Source organism: Delphinus delphis, chromosome 15 (genome assembly GCF_949987515.2).
Source record: "Delphinus delphis chromosome 15, mDelDel1.2, whole genome shotgun sequence".
Taxonomy (NCBI): domain Eukaryota; kingdom Metazoa; phylum Chordata; class Mammalia; order Artiodactyla; family Delphinidae; genus Delphinus; species Delphinus delphis.
In genome coordinates this window covers 72,135,226-72,157,050 of record NC_082697.1, presented here as the reverse complement: position 1 = coordinate 72,157,050, position 21,825 = coordinate 72,135,226, and the positions used below count along the sequence as shown (strand labels likewise).

General features: G+C 47.4%; 1 protein-coding gene across 3 annotated transcripts in view; it reads right to left on the bottom strand.

Annotated features, from left to right (window-relative positions):
• Positions 1 to 20,932, bottom strand: part of ITGAL (integrin subunit alpha L) — a 41,220-nt gene extending 20,288 nt beyond the window's left edge. For 2 of the 3 annotated variants that reach the window (XM_060032078.1, XM_060032079.1), the window contains exons 1-15: positions 20,837 to 20,932; positions 19,904 to 20,006; positions 19,182 to 19,276; positions 19,005 to 19,072; positions 16,888 to 17,005; positions 16,633 to 16,763; positions 15,124 to 15,269; positions 11,492 to 11,624; positions 11,182 to 11,332; positions 7,636 to 7,709; positions 7,422 to 7,554; positions 2,983 to 3,134; positions 2,510 to 2,647; positions 1,916 to 2,113; positions 1,642 to 1,772 (exon numbers count right to left, since the gene is read on the bottom strand). In XM_060032078.1, the coding sequence (XP_059888061.1) occupies positions 1,642 to 1,772; positions 1,916 to 2,113; positions 2,510 to 2,647; positions 2,983 to 3,134; positions 7,422 to 7,554; positions 7,636 to 7,709; positions 11,182 to 11,332; positions 11,492 to 11,624; positions 15,124 to 15,269; positions 16,633 to 16,763; positions 16,888 to 17,005; positions 19,005 to 19,072; positions 19,182 to 19,276; positions 19,904 to 20,006; positions 20,837 to 20,891 (1,826 nt within the window). In that variant the 5' untranslated portion in view covers positions 20,892 to 20,932. The remainder of the gene's footprint in view (positions 1 to 1,641; positions 1,773 to 1,915; positions 2,114 to 2,509; positions 2,648 to 2,982; positions 3,135 to 7,421; positions 7,555 to 7,635; positions 7,710 to 11,181; positions 11,333 to 11,491; positions 11,625 to 15,123; positions 15,270 to 16,632; positions 16,764 to 16,887; positions 17,006 to 19,004; positions 19,073 to 19,181; positions 19,277 to 19,903; positions 20,007 to 20,836) is intronic. The other variant, XM_060032080.1, reaches the window with a different exon arrangement.
• Between the last annotated feature and the right edge of the window lie 893 nt (positions 20,933 to 21,825).

Here is a 21,825-nt window from a genome sequence, read left to right as displayed (position 1 = left end):
TCCGGGAAGATCCCACATGCTGCGGAGCAACTAAGCCCGTGCGCCACAACTACTGAGCCCACGCACCACAACTACTGAGCCCGCACGCTTAGACCCTGTGCTCCGCAACAAGAGAAGCCACCGCAATGAGAAGCCCGCGTGCCTCAATGAAGAGCAGCCCCCGCTTGTCACAACTAAAGAAAGCCGGCACGCAGCAACAACGCAGCTAAAAATAAAAATGAATGAATGAATGAATGAATTTATAAAAAGAGAAGTCAGGGAATTCCCTGGTGGTCTAGTGGTTAGGACTCCGAGCTTTCACTGCCAAGGGCCCAGGTTCGATCCCTGGTCAGGGAACAAAGATATTGAGCTTCCATGCCAGTAACCTTTCAAGGATGCCCCATGGTATTCAGAATAAAATCTAAACTTTTCACTGTCTGTGCCATACCATCTGCCTCTCCAGTCTTCTTTTTTTTTTTGGGCTGCACTGGTTCTTAGTTGTGGCACGTGGGATCTTCAGTGCCGCATGCGGGGGGATCTTTAGTTGAGGCATGTGGGGCCTAGTTCCCTGCCAGGGATTGAAACTGGGCCCCTTGCATTGGGAGCATGGAGTCTTACCCACTGGACCACCAGGGAAGTCCCTCCTCTCCAGTCTCACCTCCTACCACACTGACCCTATTTCCGTGCCTTGAACACGTCACACTTTTGCCTGCCTTACGGCCTTGGCACCTCCTGGGCTTTCGAAATGGAAAGCTCTTACCCCAGATTTCTGCAAGCCTGGCTCTTTCTCATGTTTCAAGTCCCAGTTCCTCAGAAAGGCCTTTCTTGGCCACCAGCCTATAGTAGGTCTCCCCTGCTATTCTCTCTCACAGAACACTGCTCATGTCCCTCATGGCACTTATCACAATTGTAATGATCTATTTATTTGCTTTACTTTTTTATTATGTTTCCCCACACATACACTGTAGCCAATGACTTGTTCCGTATTGAAGACAGTATCTAGTCACTAGATGACGTTACATGAGGCTTCCAGTGACTCTAAGATCTGGGTCAGGCAGGAAATGCCATCACCATTTCAAAGATGAAGAAACTGAGGTCTTGAGAAGCAAAGTGACTGGGGTAAGATCACCCAAGAAGTCAGCGGCAGAGCTTCGACTTGAATACAGGTCACCAGGTTCTAAAGCCATCCCACGTCTCTCTAGGAGGTTTTAGTGTTAGACAGGCCTGGGTTCAAATTCTAGTCTGTCACTGAATAGCAGCTGTTTAACCTGGAGCCAGACACAAAGCCGGTATAAAAGGAGAACCAGGGCTTCCCTGGTGGCGCAGTGGTTGAGAGTCCGCCTGCCGATGCAGGGGACACGGGTTCGTGCCCCGGTCCGGGAAGATCCCACATGCCGCGGAGCGGCTGGGCCTGTGAGCCATGGCCACTGAGTCTGCGCGTCCGGAGCCTGTGCTCCGCAACGGGAGAGGCCACAACAGTGAGAGGCCCGAGTACCGCAAAAAAAGAAAAAAAAAAAAAGGAGAACCAAACTCACAGGGTTGAGCCGAGGAGCAAATGCGCCGAAGTCGATAAGCATTTAGCACGATGCCTAGTGCATCGTAACTGCTGAAACGATGAGGACTGGAATCATCCCCAGGTAGGACTCAGGAGTCCCATCTTACCTCAGCACGATCACCTGGCTCTCAGCCCCTACAGCCACATCTACCAGGCCGTCCCCGCCAAGGTCCTTCACCCCGTGGATGGAACGTCCAAACCATCGAATTCCAGGGAGCATCCGGGTCCCTTCTATCCGCTGAGACCAAGAGAGAGTTTCATGCTAAGCTGGGGAGAGGGCGGGTGGAAGGGTGGGAAGAGTCGGGCTGAGGAGTGGGGTTGGGGCTTGGTGGCTGCCAGCTGCCTGGGAATGGGTTCTGATTGGCAGGCGGGGTACCTCACCTGACTGGGCCAGGGGCTCAGCCCCGCTTGCTGCCCATTGAAGATGTACACAGCCCCCTGCTCTTCCAGAGGGGCTCCCACGGCCACGTCCGTCAGCTCATCCCCATTGATGTCCGTCAGGGCAGCGATGACTGCTCCAAATCGCCCAAGGGGGTAGCCGGGATCCCCGTGCAGCTCTGACACCATGGCGAACCCCAGCTGGGAAGGAGCAAGGCAACAGGTCCCACCTCAGTCACTCAGCACTAACCACTGGACCGCCAGGGAACTCCCCACCTTTGTTATCTGTGTGACTTTGTGCCTTTGGAAAGTTGCCCAGCCTTGCTGAGCTGCGATGTTCCCATTTGTAAAATAAAGCTCATAGTATCCCAGAAGGTGATTACGAGAATCAAACGAGGTATCCTATATATAAAAAGTTTGGCACTGGGCCTTGCACACATTTTTAACCACCTCTGCATATTTGCTAACGTTTGTCGTTGTTCTAAAGGTCTGATTAACACAGGATCAGGCAGGGAAAGGCTTTCAGAATAACTGAGACCAGAGAAGGCACGGGAGTCTCTTTCTCCCACAGCCTCCACGCATTGTCCTGGTCCCCACCTTTTTTCTCTGGTAGATAAACACCCGGCCTCCTCTCTGCTCGCCATAGAACAGGGGGGCTCCAACCAGCAGCAGCTCTGTCTCCCCATCTTGGTCCATGTCAACGCCACACAGCTCGCCGCCAAAATAAGAGCCAATCTGCAGGGAGAGGAAGACGTTTGAGGAAGAAACCTAGAGCAGGACACCTCCCTCCCCATCAAGGGCACCTTATCCGTCCTACTCTAAGCCCTCAAATGAAGGTCCAAGTCCTGGGTCCCACTCAGAGCCCGTATGAATTCAGACAAGTTGGGATCTTAAGTTGGCAAGTGGGGATGACAAGGCTAACCTCAGAGGCTTTGCAGGGGAACATATGCGACAGTGCTCGGCACAGGGCGAGTGCTCAGCAAGTGCATGCGTGTTCGGAAGACAGCAGGAAGCATAACTAGCGTCACTCCAACCCCCTCTTGGGCGGACGCCCCTGCAATCACGCTCACCTGGATCCCATCTATTTTCTGGATTTGGCTCCAACGTTCTCCTCCCTTTGGCTCTTGGAACAGCAACACCCGCCCCACGTGCTGGTATCGGGGGGCTCCAGCTGCCAGCAGCGACGTGGTCCGTCGGGAGGGCAGCCAGGTCACCGTGTAGCCTGAGGAGAGAGCGAGCGTGGGCCTTGGAGTTAGGAACACAATGGCTGCTGGACGAAGGTAAAACCCAGGGGGAAAGGCGGCAGAGACCCTGAGAAGCTGGGTTAGTAGCAAAGACACATTGAGACGGCCAGAAGACCTTCTCCCGAGAAGAGCAGCCACGTGCTCCGAGGAGTACAAATCCTGCCGTCAGGGTCTAAGACTGCATTTCTCGAACTGTGGACAACACGCATACGCAGGACTAAGCGGCCGCGAACTGCAGGGTAAACATCTTCCTGAGGTTCAGTTCACCTAAGGGTTTATAAAGGAGACTACCTTCTTCTTCTTCTTTTTTTTTTTTTTGCGATACGTGGGCCTCTCACTGTTGTGGCCTCTCCCGCTGCGGAGCACAGGCTACGGACGCTCAGGCCCAGCGGCCATGGCTCACGGGCCCAGCCGCTCCGCGGCACGTGGGATCCTCCCGGAACGGGGCACGAACCCTCGTCCCCTGCATCGGCAGGCGGACTCTCAACCACTGCGCCACCAGGGAAGCCCCTACCTTCTTTTTAAAGAGTAAAATGAAATGGAATATATTAGTAAGAAGAAGGCAAAGTTTGCATGAAGATTAAAAATAAAGCAGCAGATGCCTCAAGACTGCCAGCCTGCCCTGTTTCAGACTTGGCAGCCCCTACATTGCATGACCCAACTTCTTAAAACCAATCTCTTTATAGGTGATAGATAGATAGATAGATAGATAGGAAAAGAGAGAAGAAGAATTATGTATCTATATAGAGATACAGATACAGATATACATATAGATATATCCTATGGGCTTTGTTTCTCTGGAGAATCCTGACTGATAAAATAATATATACATATGTATGTTATTCTTTACATATATGTGTATATATAAAGAGAGATAAACAAATGTGGCAAATGTTAACAACTGATAAATCTAGGTGAAGTGTATATGGATATTCATTGTACTATTAACTTTTCTCAAAGTGTGAAAATTTTTGCAGAAAAATTTGGTAGAAAAGATTAAAGATGCATTTCAGTGAAAAAGTTTGGTAAGGGAGTACAACTCAGTCAGCATGGAGACACAGCCTAATAAAAATACTGAAATTTAAACATAAGGAGTGGTGGACTTCCCTGGTGGCGCGGTGGTTAAGAATCCACCTGCCAATGTAGGAAACACGGATGGGTTCGAGTCCTGGTCCAGGAAGATCCCACATGCTGAGGAGCAACTAAGCCCATGCACCACAACTACTGAGCCCGTGCACCTGGAGCCCATGCTCCGCAACAAGGGAAGCCACCGCAATGAGAAGCCCGCACACCACAACGAAGAGTAGACCCCGCTCGCCGCAACTAGAGAAAGCCTGTGTGCAGCAACGAAGACCCAACGCAGCCAAAAATTAATTAATTAATTTTAAAAAAACCCATAAGGAGTGGTGATTGTACAGCACAGAGAATATAGCCAATATTTTATAATAACTATAAATGGAGCATAATATATAAAACTTTTGAACCACTATCTTGCATACCTGAAACAAATGTTATTGTAAATCAACTATACCTCAAGAAAAAAAAAAAAGCAGGAGACTTGAAAACATCTCTGCTTCAAGGTATCACTGAGGTTATCTACATACTTCACAACTCCTGTGGTTTAGGTTCCCTGCCCTCTGTTCCTACACCGATGAAACGCTGGAGGAAATGCCGCAGGAAATTGGACCAGGGATTGGGCGGGAGCCAGGAGCCACCTCCCAGGAATGCTCTGAAGATGACCCAATTTGAACTTCTTTGTTTATTTTTTTTGAATTACTTTTTATTGGAGTACAGTTGATTTGCAATGTTAGGTTAGTTTCTACTGTACAGCAAAATGAATCAGTTATACATATACATATATCCACTTTTTTAGATTCTTTTCCCATACAGGTCATTACAGAGTACTGAGTAGAGTTCCCTGTGCTATACAATAGGTTCTTATTAGTTATCTATTTTATTTATAGTAGTGTGTATATGTCAGTCCCAGTCTCCCAATGTATCCCTCCTCCGCGTGACCTTCTTTGCTCAGAGCAGTTGGAAGTGAATGAGAAAAACAGATGTCTGGGACTCTATAGCCCATGAGGGGAAGGGTGAAGAGGCTGAATCACTCTCCTGCTTCTTCATGTATATTCCTGAAGTACAAGGGTTAAGAAATTGCCCTTTGAAATCAGAGAGACAAGGTTTTAATCCGAGTATTACTTCTTCCTGGCCGTATAATCTTGAGTAAATGACTTCATGTGTCTGAGCCCCAGTCTTCTCGTCTAAAAAAAAAACTGGGACAATATCAACCTTATAGGGGGTTTCTAAGGATTAAATAAGACCGTGGATGTAAAATGCTTAACACCATGTTAGTGAGATCTAAACTAAGATCTAAACTAAGATCAAGATTATATTTACTTCTACACGTACACAGCACACATACATCTGTGTGTGTGTATATAGTGGTATGGCTGCCTAACTAGATTCAACTTTGGGTTATTTCTTCTTATTCAGTGAGCAAATTTGCCAGCTATTTTGCAGTACAGTCATCTCTACGTATCCGCAGGGGATTGGTTCCAGGACCTGCCCCGATACCAAAATCCACCACAGACGCTCAAAGTCCCACAATTGGCCTTTGGTATCCCCGGCTTCCAAATCTGGGGATTCAACCAACCATGGATCATAAACGTGGAACCCGCAGCTGCAGAGGGCCAACTGGATACTGAAGAACAGAAAACCACCTTGAAGGCAGTAGTGTAGGTACTGCAGTGTAAGTGCAGTGGTTACTAAGCACAGATTTGGGGCTGGGACTACCTACTAGTCTATGACCCTGGGGAAGTTATTTAAAGTCTCCTGGGCTCAGTTTCTTCATCTGTAAAATACAGATGATAAAAATACCTACTTACAGGGTTGTTGGGAGGATACAATGAGATAAAAATAAGTTAATATGTGCCATGTGCTTAGAACAGTGCCTGGCACATAATACTTGCTCAGTAAAGAAAAAGAAAAGGAAAACAAGGAAAAAATCAGAGGGCAGTCTCCCTTAGAAGGGTAAGAGTAGATGCACGATGAATAGCACCAATTTTCCCGAGGAAAGTATTTAATAAGATCTTGTGTTTTGAAAGTTTAATAATAATCTTTGTGTACTGAGCCCACCCCCAGCCAAGGGTCATGGGTGAGGCAGGGTGGAGGGTGGTGGTTCTAGATCTATGAGGAGGTAGAACCTGGAAGCACTCCTATCCCAGGGCTCTTGGAGTCAGTTCGTGCCTTGAGACAGGCTGACTCTTTGAATGTGAACTAGAAGAGCTATAACCCCAAGCGCAAGGGTGAGGCCGTTCTGCTCCTGAGACTGGCATCGGCTTGGATGGACAGCATCCCCAGGACTGTGCGGGACAAGACACCACGAGGCAGAGAGAAGCAACAGCAGTTGGTGGATTGACCAGCCTCGTTTCCTCTGTGCTTGGTATCTGAGAACTCTTGAGACTGAACCAACCCTGGAGTTCCTGGACAATTCAAGGGGAGGAAGCCTCACGGAGGAGGGGCTGGTCCTCCCACCGATGAGGCAGGTTGTTTTAAAGTGGACTCGGGATTTAATTTATAGGTATAACTGAGTAACGACACAGAGAAGTCACTGCCATTGAAAAAAGTTTATCACTCACAGCTCCCCAAAGCAGGTGTCACAGCAGGCCATGCAGGGCCACATGGGAGAAGCCCCAGGGTGGAAGGAGCAAGGGGAGAATGGCCCAGAGCTGTTACTGCAGTTTCGGTGGGAAGGAATGAGGGAGGCAAGGCAAGTTGGAACAAGCTTAGGACTGGACGGTTTGAATGATGTTGGCAGGCTCTGGGCTATAGAGGTGGTCTTCAGTTATCTAGTACCTGGGCCTGGGGTGATTTACGTCAGGGTGGATACTGGCCTGGTGTGTGAAAGTTAGATAAAAGGGTGGTTGGGATGCAGTGTCTGGATTGGCCAGTTGGCCTATGGAAGGCCTGCTCCCAGGCAAGTTGTTTTCTACTGGTAGGAATTAGCTGGCCCTGGGAGGAGCAGTCTCTCCAGGATTAGCAAGGCCACACGATGTCAAAGCCTCATAAGGTATAGAAAATAAAAACATGATTAATACACAGGTGAAGGGTTAGTAAGGGAAAAATGAAGACTATTATAACCATATTTAAACTGAGTTTGTTCATGTTGTTGCTTAATTGCTTTCATTATTATTTTGAAAGTCAATCTGAGTGACTCCCTGGTTCCCCAAAGCTGAAAGAACCCAGCAGAAAAGAGAAGTACTCACCCAAATATCCTGCCCTCACTTCTGGTGTCAATGGTTCATTCCCAACAAATGTATCACCCTGCAGGTCTGTCTTCAGATCGAGAAAGCCCCCAGCCCAGTCCTTGGCTCCAGCGGCCCCTACAATGCCATGGTCCTGCCCAGGGAGGGAGATGAGTGTGGGTCAGCTGCGTTCCCACCACATCCCTCAGCCGGTAGTGTCAGGCCCGCCACTCACCCTGCTGAGATCCGCGCTGATCCCGCTGGAGGACAGCTCCATGTTGAAGGATGTCAGGTCCTGTTTGCTTGTGCCTGAGGGACGAGGTAGGGAGAATGGGCCAAGACCCAAGGAGCCGTGAAAACAGTGTTGCTCAAGAAAGGACTGAGGAAAAAACACAGCATCCACCCGTAGGCAAGGTAGAAAGAGCATGAACTGTTTTTTTTAGGCAGCTCTGTGCAGCTTATGGGATTTTAGTTCCCCGACCAGGGATCGAACCCGGGGCCCTGGCAGTGAGAGTGCCAAGTCCTAACAACTGGACTGCCAGGGAATTCCCAAGAGCATGAACCTTAGCGTCAGACGGGGAAGCGACTTATGCCCTGAGTCTCCCGCGACTCTCCACGCGCCCCAGGTATGGATATTCCGTTCCCCGACTCAGCACGTCTAAGAGGCAGATCTTGATTTCTGCTTCTACTCAGCCTTCCCCTCTACAATGAATAGCACCCCACACCCACCTAATGACACGCTAAAAGCCCCGGAAACAACCTTGATTCTTCCCTTTTCCCTCCATTCTACCTCCAACACATGACCAAATCATGATAGTTCTACCTGCAAAACACATCTGCCCACTTCTGTGAACCGTCTGTATCACCGCCACACTGGCCCAAGCCATCCTCCTCTTATGCCTGACGAAGGCAGGAGCTTGTTAATTTGGTCTCTTTGACTTCATTCTTTTCTTTTTTTTTTTTTTAAATTAAATGTATTATTTTTTTGGCCGTGCTGCACAGCACATGGGTTATTAGTTCCCTGACCAGGGATCAAACCCGTGCCTGCTACAGTGGAAGTGCAGAGTCCTAACCACCGGACCGCCAGGGAAGCCCCTTTGACTTCATTCTTCCTCTTTCTATGCCTTTTTTCACAGAGCAAGTTGTGTACTCTTTTTTAAAAATGTACATCAGACCTCATCTTTCCCTTTCTTAAAACCCTTCGTAACTTCTCATTGGTCTGAAGACTAAAATCCAAACTCATGAGGAGCTGGGAGGCCCCTGCCTTCCTCTCCAAACTTCTGTCTCCTTTACTCCCCACACTGCTATTACACTGACCTTTTTTCCTGTTCCTCCAGCACACCGAGCCCTGCCCCATCTCCTGGCCTTTGCACTTGATCTGCTCTCTGACTATAATGCCCTTTGCCCACACTTCTCCCATGGCTGTCTGATTCTCATCTTTCATGCCTCAGCTCAAAAGTTATCTCAGTGAATTTTCCCTCACTTTAAAAAAAAGCACCTCACGGGATTTCCCTGGTGGTCTAGTGGTTAGGATTCTGGGCTTTCACTGCTGGCTCAGGTTCAATCCCTGGTCAGGGAACTGAGATCCCGCAAGCTGCGCGGCGTGGCCCCCAAAAAATTGCATCTCAGAAAGGCCTTCCTTGAAAAGCTTATTTAAAGTGGCTTCTTCCAATTAAATCTGTCTTACCACTTTACTCATTTTCTTTATAGCACTTACCACAAGCTTGAATCATCCTGTTTGTTTACTGACTTTCTTTATCCAACCTGAATATGAGTTCTATGTTGGCAATATCCCTGAGAGTCTGAGTCACAGCGCCTGCTCCATGGTTGTTGCCAGCATGAATAAATAAAATGAAAATAATACCACCAGCCTTGCAAGGATACTGAGAAGAACCGATTCAAGGATATAGATAAAGTGCCTGTTACCTGTAAGCTTTCAAGAACCGTAGCAATTATTATGAAGATTTGTTCATCCAATCAAAGATTTGTTCAACAAATCTCATGAGTGAGATTTGTTCACTCATTTAGAGTCACTAAATATTTGGTGCCAGGGATACAGGGGTGGGAAAGCAGGCACAATACTTGTCACTAAACCTCTCAGTTTAGTGTGGGAGACAGACACCTAATAGAGAGCTCTTTTTTTTTTTTTTTTTTAAATTTATTTTTTTGACTGCGTCAGGTCTTAGCTGTGGCATGTGGGATTTTCCGTTGCCGTGCTCTGGCTTAGTTGCCCTGCGGCATGTGGGTTCTTAGTTCCCTGACCAGGGATCAAAACCACGTCCCCTGCATTAGAAGGTGGAGTCTTAACCACTGGACCACCAGGGAAGTCCCCTAATAGAGAGTTCTAATACAATGTATGTCACAGGGGCTGTGACAGGGAATGTACAGTGGTTAAAGCAGCACGTGGGAACCCAGATCAGCGAGAACTTATCAGAGGGAATGACATCTAAACTGTGATCTGAAGGATGAGTAAGGGCAGGGAAGGATAGAGGATAAGAGCTATGATTTATCAAGAGTCTACAAGGTACCAAGCACTTTGCTAAGCAGTCATTAGGGCTTGAATTGTGTCCCCTGAAGAAAAGATGTCTAAGTCCTAACCCCTAGTGCCTCAGAATGTGACCTTATTTGGAAATAGGGTCTTCTCAGAGGTAATCAAGTTAAAATGAGGTCATTAGGGTGGGCCCTGATCCAATCTGACTGGTGTCCTTATTAAAAGGGGCAATTTGGACACAGAGGGACAGACACAGAGAGAAGATGATGGGTAAACACACAGGGAGAAGACGGCCAGGCGACCAGAGTGATGCAGCTACAAGTCCAGGAACACCAAGGACTGTTAGCGAACACCAGAAATTAGAAGAGGCAGGGAAGGATTCTCTCCGAAACCATCACAAGGAGCGTGGCCCTGTCAAACCTTTAATTTCTAACTTCTAGCCTCCAGAACTGCAAGACAACACATTTCTCTTGCTTTTTAAAATTTTTTAATTTTCATTTCTCTTGATTTAAGCCACCTAGTTTTTGGTACTTTGTTACAGCAGCCCTAGGAAATGAATACAGCAGTTAAACCTTACAACCCTCTGAGACTGGTATCACTACCCCCCTTTAACAGAGAACAATGAGGCTCGGAGAGGGAAAGTGACCTGGCTGAGGTCACACAGCACAGGCAGAGTGAATTCTTGAGCAGGTCTGCCTGGTCCCATTAAATATAATCCATTGCCTCTTCAAGTGAACTGAACACCAAGGCTGTGTCCTAGTGAAGGGGCTTCCTGGGGGAATCAGGTATCTTTCAGCAGACTAAGCCACCTGGGGAAATACTCTCCCATAGGCAGTCCTCCATCTGGCGACTACAATCAAACCTCTTATTCTGGGCCAAAGAAGAGGGCCTGTGGGCTCCTTGCACTTGGCCCCTGCCTGCTTGCCTGTCTTAAATAATTTGAGGCCCAGGACAAGTGACAATGAGGGAGCTGAGTGAGGAGAGGAAGGGATTATAGTCATTCTACAGGGCTCAGCTGATGCCTACAAGATATAGGTCAGCTCGGGGACCCATCCTGGACCAGGCTGAGCTTCAAGAGGAAGACAGACTTTCAGAGGGAAATAGAGGCTGCTCCTAAATTACCCTCCCTTAAATTCCTACCTGAGGGCTTTTAACCGGAGAGCTCTTAACACAGTGACAGACGCTCTGTAAGCTCCAGTGATTATTATTCCGCGTGTCCTTAGTCTGATGTCCCAGGTGAGGTTCTGTATACATCCCCCTGAACCCTCTCTTCCAGGGTCTGCCACTCACCTTCAATGACATAGATCTTTTTTTGCAGCTCGGTGAATAGATCTTTCAGCTTCTCAAACGTGTCCAGAATCTTTACAAACTCCTCCGCAGGTTTTGAGGCAAATTCATGGAGTGTCTCCTGACTTTCCTTGGTCTTAAAATACTTTCCAATCTGGAAGAAATGGAGAGTGAAGAGCTAGCATCCCCAGAATGGCAGACGAATTTTCTGTTATTTTCACAAGACCCTGGCCCCAGGGAGAAAAGGAGTGGGGTTCAGGAATAGGAGAGGGAAGATGGGTGGTAAGAAGAGGCAGGGACCTGGAGCCCGTACCCCAATGATGTAGCGGATGATGTCTTTGGCCGCGTCAATGTTGGCTTTGTCAGTGGCTTCCCCGTCAGTGATGATGATAAGCACTTTGGTGGCATCTGGCCGGGCCCCCAGCTCTTGCCGGAACACCTTGGTCCTGTGTCCAGGAAGGAGGGGATGTGAGAGACTCCCCGCAAATCACCTAAGGTCTCCCTCTTACCCTGCTCATTAAGTCACTGTCCTGCTGATTATGCCAAATCCCTTCTCACAATTCCCAGACAGCTATTCCCAGCCTTCAAAGCTCTCCTCTGAAGCTCCTTCCTCACCCTGGTTGCCATATCCCTCCTTCTGGACCAGTGGTCTTCAACTGAATCCTGGGCAGCCACGAGGCTGTCCCAGAGTCTGTGGGCAGTGAGGGGAAACTCTGGGCTTCCTACTCTTCATTTCAACCACGTGGCAACTACCCTTTAATCAGTTAGATATGCTGGTGATCTAGGTGAGATTCCAGTGGAAGGATGGGCTCCATGGCAGAAGGAAATTGGAAAGCCACTCTTCTAGAGAAAGCTCATATAACACCCCCTTCTGCCTCCCCTACCATTGCCAGACTACTTGTACATCTCTGCTGCAGCAAATCTCCTAGGTAATCAAAGAGACTTGTTTCTGTGTCGATTTTTCCCCAAACCAGATTTGCTGCTGTATCTCTGGCTCCTGACTCAGAGTAGGTGCTCAGTGCACGTGACAGAAGAGAAAGAAGGAAGGAGTGAATTCTGGACAGGCCGAGGCTCCAAATTCCTGCCCTGCCCACAGCCTCCTTCTGAAGCAAGACAGGCTGCCCACAGCTTCCACTGGGACAGCCGCTCTATTTGAACATCCTCCCCTCCTCACCCCACAGCTAACCAAAGATGGACAATTAATCCAAGAGCAGCCAGTCCACAACCCCTGACTTATGGCATGACCTGTACTGGGAACAGAAGCTGAAAGTCACCTGGAGAGGCCACAGTGGGAGGTGAACAGATACAGAGAAGAGGGCGGGCGAGCTACTTGGAAGCTGCCACAGACAGAGGAACCTGATGGGCGGGGTCAAAACCACATCTTGTTCTATCTCGGATGCAAATGTTTCCCCAACTTCCATCCACCTGGACATGGCCTATCATGGATCCTCCTCATGGATTTCCACCCTGGTTTAAACCACTATCATCTCTCACCTGGATTTTTCAGTGTCTGCGAACTGGCATCCCTGTTTCCACCCTTGCCCCTTCCACAGTCTAATATCTACCCTGCAGCCAGGGGGATCCTTTTAAAAACATAAATCAGATTATCACTCCTTTGATCAAAACCACCAATGGGGCTTCCCTGGTGGCGCAGTGGTTGGGAGTCAGCCTGCCGATGCAGGGGACACGGGTTCATGCCCCGGTCCAGGAGGATCCCACATGCCGCAGAGCGGCTGGGCCCGTGAGCCATGGCCGCTGAGCCTGCGCGTCCGGAGCCTGTGCTCCGCAACGGGAGAGGCTACAACAGTGAGAGGTCCGTGTACAGCAAAAAAAAAAAAAAAAAAAAAAAACCACCAATGATTTTCATCTCACTCAGAGGAAAAGCCAAAGTCCTCACTAGAGCCTCATCCAGACTTCGATGGTCTCTCTGACTTCATCTCCTACTACTTGAACTCATCACTTACTTCTCTCTAGCCACACTGGTGTCCTGGTTCTTCTGTGAACATCCCAAGCATGGGATCAGGGCCTCTGCTGTTCCCTCTACCTGGAATGGTCTTCCTTCAGGTATCCACATGGCCTGCTTCCTCACCTCCAACAAGTCTTTGCTCAGATGTAACCTTCCCTGATCTTCCCATTGAACATTGCTTTATTTTTCTTTGTAAAACTTACATCTTCTACTATATGATCCAATTTACTTATTTATCCTATTTATTACATTTCTCTCCCCTACTAGAATGTTAAGCTCCAGGAGGGCAGAGACTTTTCTTTGTTTCGTTCACTGTTAATTCCTAGCACCTAGAAAATGGCAAACAAAAACCTGCAGACCAGAGCCAGCCCACAGCTTGTTTTTGTATGGTCTCTGGGCTAAAAATGGTTTTTATATTTTTGTTTTTAAAGAGTTACAAAAACAAAGAAGAATATGCAACAGATAACTGTTATGTGGCCACAAAAGTCTAAAATAGTACTATCTGGCCCCTTATAGAAAAAAATCTGCCAAGTCCTGACCTGGAACACTGTCTGGCACACAGCCAGATGGTCAAGAATTATTTATGAAATACATTTCCATGACCGCTTCTTTTTGTTCCCACAGTTGACACCTTTTGGGGTATCTTCCCATCCTGTGGGGACCCAGTTCTCTAAGAACTGCCCCCTTCCCAATGGAGGTGGGACCCCTGAATCCATGTTACTCTACGTCATGAAGTAGAACAAGGCCTTAGCTGGGTTGACCCATGGACACACAGTCTAGGCTCAGCCAATCAGATTTCCTCTCTCCTGGAGGCTAGAATTCAGGTTGTTCACCTGAATTGAGGAACTGAGGCTGCCATTTTTTCAATGGACATTGTTTGATCATGTACCCACCAGAGCCATCTACAGAGAGAAGAACGAAGTAGACACGACAGGTCAAGTAAGCCCCAGAAGAAAAGAGCTGGAAACACATGCAGAGTCTTGAGATACATCACATGCATGTTTAACTTATGCAAATCCAACTATACATGCTTGGCAAAGAAATATAAATGAAAAATACAAGTGTAATAGTACAGGAGATCCTTTCTGCTATTTCACTCAATCTGAGCGTATGCCCCGGGGGAGCATGAGATAGGAGATGTAATTCTCTTATTCCCCAAAGTGGTCTCAGTTTCCATGGCCACTCTAATGTTTAAATACAGGTATTTAAAAAATACACAATATGGCCCTTTAACACAGTCCAACTACATTCATCTAGGTCTCAATTTAAACACAGTAATCTGATCCAACTCTGGGTTAGTAGGTTTAGAAAATCAGGATATGCTAGTTTCCAATATGGGACTTGGATATATTGACTCTGATGAAAAATTCAAAGAATAATTCAAAAGTAACTTGACTCTCTGAGATTTGTATTCATACACTGACTTCAAAAGCTGATCCCCAACTAACATGTGACTCTACCGTGGCTGCCATCATTCACAATCTCTTTTCAAGTTCTGGTTCTAATCCCTCACGAGGCCTGGAAATATTCTCTGTCCCAAAGGTTCATGAGCTATCCCTGCATCCTCTCACGAATTCCCCTTTGGGATTTAGCTGGTGTAGAGTCCTGTTATAATCAAAAGAACCCCGGAATTCCCTAGCGGTCCAGTGGTTAGGAGTCTGTGCTTTCACTGCCCAGGGCCCGGCTTCAATCCCTGGTTGGGGAACTAAGATCCCACAAGCCACATGGCGTGGCCAAAAATAAATATAAAAATAAACAATAATCAAAAGAACCTGGACTATAACACAATATTGTAAATCAACTATATACTTCAATAATAATAATAATAAAGAACCTGGAATAAAATTGCTCCAGTAGAATGCTTACAATAACCTGCCCCTTGCTGAGCCCACCTGTTGAGTTCCTACAGCCTGCAACTTGAAGAAGCTAGTGCTCACAGAACAACCGACGGATGGGCTCTCTCACACAAGGGAACTCACGCGACATAGTTGATGGCACCGAAGGTGTTGGTCAACAGGCGCATGTGTTTGACTTTGGCAAGAAGAATATCAGGGTCCTTCCAGTTAACATAATCCAAGAAAGTAAATTCTGTTTTGTAGTTTGAGGAAAACTGAACAGCTGCAAACTAGAAAAAGGAAAGAAGACAAAAAATGACGTTACATAGTCCTTCCCACTTGTTTGCTCCAATCTCTACATTTTTTTTATAAGTTTATTTTATTTTATAAATTTATTTATTTATTTTTGCTGCGTTGGGTCTTCATTGCTGCGCTTAGGCTTTCTCTACTTGTGGCAAGCGGGGACTACTCTTCGTTGTGGTGCGCGGGCTTCTCATTGTGGTGGCTTCTCCTGTTGCAGAGCACGGGCTCTAGGCACACAGGCTTCAGTAGTCGTGGTGCGTGGGCTTAGTTGCTCCGCAGCATGTGAGATCTTCCCGGACCAGGGCTTGAACCCGTGTCCCCTGCATTGACAGGCGGATTCTTAACCACTGCACCACCAGGGAAGTCCCACCCATCTCTACTTCTTTTGTTTTTTTTTTTTTTTTTTGCGATATGCGGGCCTCTCACTGTGGCGGCCTCTCCCGTTGCGGAGCACAGGCTCCGGACGCACAGGCCCAGCGGCCAGGGCTCACGGGCCCAGCTGCTCCACGGCATGTGGGATCCTCCCGGACCGGGGCACGAACCCGTGTCCCCTGCATTGGCAGGCGGACTCTCAACCACTGCGCCACCAGGGAAGCCGTCTACTTCTTATCCAGGACCTGGGCAACCCAACTCCACATTCCTGCCTTGAGTCGTTCTTTTGTTTTATTTTTTCGGTCACACCTCTCAGCATTCGGGATCTTGGTTCCCTGACCAGGGATGGAACACATGCCCCCTGCAGTGGAAGCATGGATTCACCAGGGAAGTCCCTCGAATCATTCTTTTGAAAGTGAGGCTGTATATAAACAAACACAGAAATAAATCAACCTGGAACCCGTTATGGAGTGCTGTCTGCTGGGCTCCGGTTCTCTGGGTTCTGCCTACCTCACCAATAGAGGTGGTTCCCAGCAACCATATTTCTGCTGAGTGACCCTGCTAAACAAGATACAGTTGGCTGGGACTGAGGTGAGGCCAGTCAGAATCTCTCCTCTGAGAAACTGGAATTTGCAGAGGGAGGGGTTGCTTGAGAGGAAGATTGGAAAAAAAACAACAACAAAAAACAAAAAAACACCTCCTGAAACTTTAACATGTGAACTTGGGAGCTTTCCACAGGCCCATGTGATCCAAAGAAGCTGAGAGCCAGTCTACAGAGAGAAAGAGAAAGAGAGAAGGAAGCAAAAGCCAAAAAGAAACAGAAATGAGAATTAGGGAGAATTCTGGAAGCAGAGGTCCAGTAATAGCCATGCCCTTAGGTTCTAGAGAAAACTTGTACTAAATTTTCCCTTTATGCCCTTAGCTAGCTCAGGTAGGCATCTATTGCTTACAACCAGGAATCCTAACTGATATATTTACCTGGTAGGAAGAGTTGCTGAGTTTCTTCATCACATCCTTCATGAAGTCCAGAATTTTCTGAAATTCATCTTGTTGCAAGCTCATTGAGCCATCAAACAGAAATACCAAGTCTACGTTGCCCTTTATACATTCTACAGAGGCCAGACACAGAGGGACTTGGTAAAGAGTCTCTGGGGGTTGGCCTGCCCATGCCAGTTCCCATGTATGGGCAAGCACTTGGAGGTATTTTTACCCACTGGATCCCCCGTTCCTTACCCTGATAACCAGGGTGCCCTTGCAGCACCGGACCACTCAGATTCTGGTGGAAGAGGTAACACAGGCCACTTAGATAGATGTTCTGGTCACATGTCCGAGACAGCCCAGGGTCACAGGCCTGAAGGAATCAAAGATTTTTTAAAAGGTTGGGGCTTCCTCTTGCTGTGTGTCTTTAGGGCATCATCAACCAAGAACAAAAGCCTTCAGGGTCATCATCCCCCGACCTCATTCCCATCATCCAACTGGTTGCTAAGGCAAGGTAATTCGGCCTCCAGGTATCTTGTATCAGTCTCTCCATCCCCACTACCAATGTTATATGCCAACGGATGCTCGCTGCCTATAGGACAAAGTCTAAACTCCTTAGTTTGGCATTCATATAGTTCACAGTAGGCACTATCCTACATTTCCAAACCCATCCCCTTCTATTTCCAATTACACATTCTGTGTTTAAGCCAAATCAAATGACTCCCTATTCCCAGAATATACAATGATGTTTCTTTCATTTATGACTATCTTTCCTGCCAGACTGTAATTTCTTGAAAGTCAGGGCTCACGTCATGGTCATCTTTGCATCTCACTCCCCTTCCCCCATCAGAACCCAGCACAATGCCAGGCATGTAAGAGTAGCTAAGTAATCAAGCTCCAATTAAATACTGGATAACTATTTCACTCGCTTAGCCTTCTATTTCTTATATACCTGTGTCAGAAGGATGCTGCTGGGATGAACTGTAAAGAGTAATGGACTTGTAATCAAATAGGAATTATATTCAAATCCTGGCTCTACCTCTTTAAAACCATGTGACCTTGACCAGGTCTTTTAACCCCTTTGGTTCTGTTTCCTCATGTGTAAAATCTGTATACTGATCCCTATCTCACCTGAGTGTCTTGAGGATTAAAAGAGATAAGGCAGTGTTTCCCAAACTTTAGGCGTTTGTGTACCAGTTCACAATTTCTGTCATATGGGCATATCATCCACACTATTATTAATATTTTATTTAACTAAAATTTACTTTTTTTAAAAAATTGAAGTATGGTTGATTTACAATGTTGTGTTAGTTTTTGGAGTACAGCAAAGTGATTCAGCTATATATATATATATATATATATATATATATATATATATATATACATTCTTTTTCATATTTTCTTTTCCATTATGGTTTACGACAGGATATTAAATATAGTCCCCTGTGTTGTACTGTAGGACCTTATTGGGGGAGGGAGGATGGAGGAGGGAAGGATTGGGAGTTTGGAATTAGCAGATGCAAACTATCATATATAGGATGGATAAACAAGGTCATACTGTACGGCACAGGAAACTATATTCAATATCCTGTGATAAACCATAATGCAAAAGAATGTGAAAAAGAACATATGTATAACTGGGTCACTATGCTGTATAGCGGAAATTGACACAACGTTGTAAATCAATTATACTTCAAGAAAATTAAAAACAAAAACAAGAAACAAAAAACAAAACCCAAGAGGAACTTGTTTAAAATTTACTGTTTTAAACTTTAGCCTCATCCTATGCAATGCGAGGCAAGAAATCATGAATTTAACGTACCTGGTGAATATTTTTCTAATAAGCCATTAAATAAATATATGACTATTAAAACATTAAAAGTTGTGTACCACCACAAATCACCTTGTATGTTAACGGTCACAGATATTGTACATTTGGAAAAAACACTGAGATAACTAAGGTCTCAAAAATAGCTGACTGATAGATGGCTCTCAATAAACACTGACTGAATCTGAACCTTTCTGATGCCTATAATCTTCTATAGCACGGGTCCCCACCCCCTCGGTCCGCTACCCTTCTGGGGCCTGTTAAGAACTGGGCCTCACAGCAGGAGGCGAGCGGTGGCGAGCAAGCAAGCAAACCTTCATCCGCCTCTCCCCATGGCTTCCCTTCACCGCCTGTACCATCCCCCACCCCCACCCCCAAGCCCGGTCAGTGGAAAAACTGTCTTGCACGAAACCAGTCCCTGGTGCCAAAAAGGTTGGGGACCGCTGTTCTATAGGATCTTTAATCCATTTTTTTCTTTTCTTTGTCTCCCTTTCCTAGCATCAATCTTCACAGGCGCTGATATCACACTGTACAGAACTCTTACCAAAAGGCTGTCACTTGTGGGGTCTGTCGCCAAGGTCATTCCCAAGTACTTGGAGGTATAGTTGGAACCTGCAGGCACCAGAAGATTGGTCTGGAGGAACTTAGGCAATCCAGGTGTGATGGGGTCAGCCTCAATTTCCCGATACCATTCCTCCCAGCTCCCAAATCAGTTACTCACTACTCAGTCTGACTGGCAAGCAGTGTCCAGTGCCTGGGTGGCACTGATAGAGGTTTCCCATGTTGTTCCCCTCACCTGGAGCTCCCACGACAACCCTGATGAGAAATCGCATCTGTGAGATGGAGTTGCCCAGGCCTTTACCCCCCCCTCCCAACTCCTACCTATTAAGGGGGTTTGGACCCCCCACAAGATATCTCAAAGCAATTCAGCCACTCCTCTTCTGGGTGACTCCTCAGCCCCCATCTCGTCCCTATTGAATCCCAGATAAATAATCCGATGTGACAGAATTCTAGAAAGTTAAGGATCTTTTCCATTTACAGTCCAGAAAAACAGAGGCCCAGAGAATGGTCTGCTGGAACGTCACAATACGAGCTCATTTAATCAGCCAACAATTCAAAAGTCGTTTATGGCTTACCTGCTATGTGCTAGGCTGTGGTATGTACTAGGGAGGGGTGGGGATTAGAGAGAAAAACCAAATCTCTGCCATCGAGGAGCTCACTGTCTAGTCTGGGAAAGAGTCTGGAATCTAGGAAGTATGGCCAAGTGTTTTAGGGGTTGTGATACATATTCCCTTCTATTAGGCACTTATAAGGTGCTTTAATGATGGATGGTCCACATCGTACTATCTGATGGCCTTGCTCCTGTTGCTTGGGTCCCACCACGGACTCCTCAAAACCGGAAGGTCCTGGCCAGGGCAGGGAGGACCTGCGGCGACAGCTCACCCATTTCCAACCTGCAAGACGCGGTACCCAAAATGCCTCCCGGCGTCTGGGATGGAGAAGTTTTGCACGTGTCGCACATCCAGGTTGTAGCTCCAGGCTGGGGCTGAGGGAGACCAGGACCAGGTCAGCCACTTCCGACCAGGGACCCCCCACGACCACCTCAGAGCGGCGGGCGTTGATTGGCCTCAACCCACGTGCCCGCAGTGGGCGGCCTCACCCGCAAAGACCTCGCTTCCTTCTCCCCAGGCCACCCACACCCCGGGCAGGGCTGGCAGCCCATTTCCTGGACTCCAGGAAATGTGAAAGCAATTCCCTACTACCCAGAGCTCTGGCAGCGCCAGGGCCTGGGGAGGACACACAACTTCCCGATTGGCCCATCAGCAAAGAAGGAAGGATGAGAAGGCAGAGGCCCCTAAGAAAGGAGCAGTCCGAAGGGCCCCCCCCAACCCGAGGCGGTGGGGATGCCCCAAGGCAGGGTGTATCTCCCCACACACACCCACTTCTCCCCTGGGCTTGGGGCCCCGTCGCCCTGAAAACTCAGATAATTAGCCTCAGGCTCCCTCCCCGTGAAAGTTCAAGATCCCCTGATCCTGTGAAGCTGCCTCCTCACTCTTGTACTGCTCCCTGCCTCCCCACCCCACCATGGACCAGTCTCTGCCATAACCATTAGATCTCAAATTCCCCCATCACATCCCCCACCTAAGCCCCAAACTGTTCTTTTTGGCCTTGCTTTCCCTCCAGGCCTCAGGCTCATTTCACATCTTAAGATGTCATTTCTTTCCCCCCTTCTCCCTCCAGAATTCCTGGGCCCCACGTTACCTATGGCCAATCCCACACTTAAAACAGCTGCTCATTTACTCTGGTTCCACAAAGCCCTGCAGTTTCCCTGGTCACAGACACATGTCCCCTCCCCTCCCCACCTCTCTTGCCTACCAAAGAGAAAAGGCCCAGACAGCAGCAGCCTCATCACCATGATGCAGGAATTCATCTTTCAAGGGGCTGGAGGGACCCGACCTAGGTGCAGTCTCAGAGGGCTCTTGGGATTTACTGGCAACCTAGACAGGGTGAAAGAGGGAAATGATAATGCCTCAGGGCCGCTTGCAGTGGAAATTTCTCACAGAGGCGCCAGGCTGGTGACACTGCACTGGGGGAGAGAGGGTTGTGCCTGGAGGGGTTGTGAAACCGCATGGGTTCAGAGAGGAAGTGTAAGCAGGTTAAAGACACTTCCTGTGCCTGCTTGCATTTTCTTATCATCCAGCGGCAGGCAGCACAGTAGTGCTGCCCGAGAGCTGCTGTGTCTCAATCCTTCACCAGCACACAAACTTAAGATTCGTTAAAGCTCAGTGGAGGACTGGTCAGATGAACTGTGGTACGACCGTAATGGAATGCTATGTAGCCACAAAAAAGGAGGATTGAAAAAAAATAAGATGGGGGGGAAGAATGATGTAGCTTTCTCTTGATGTTGAAAGATGCCCATGATACACTCACCATCGAAGAAAAAAAACAAGTTACAGAACAGTATATTTAATAATTCGTTTTGAGTCTAAAACACAAACAAAAAATAATAATTTCCACAGAATGGGAGATATATGATTTGCAAGTCATCTGATACAGGACTTGTATCCAGAATATATAAAGAACTCTTGTGGGACTTCCCTGGTGGTCCAGTGGTTAAGACTCTGCACTTCCCCTATAACGGTCGCGGGTTCCAACCCTGGTCAGGGAACTAAGATCCCACATGCTGTGCAGCACTGCCAAAAAAGGAAAAAAACAACAATGACAAAACAAAACAGAATATATAAAGAACTCCTGTAACTCAATGGTAAAAAGACAACCCAGTTTTCAAGTGGGCAAAGAATTTGAATAGACGTTTCTCCAAAGACAGTATATAAAATGGCCACTCCGTACACGAAAATGTTCAA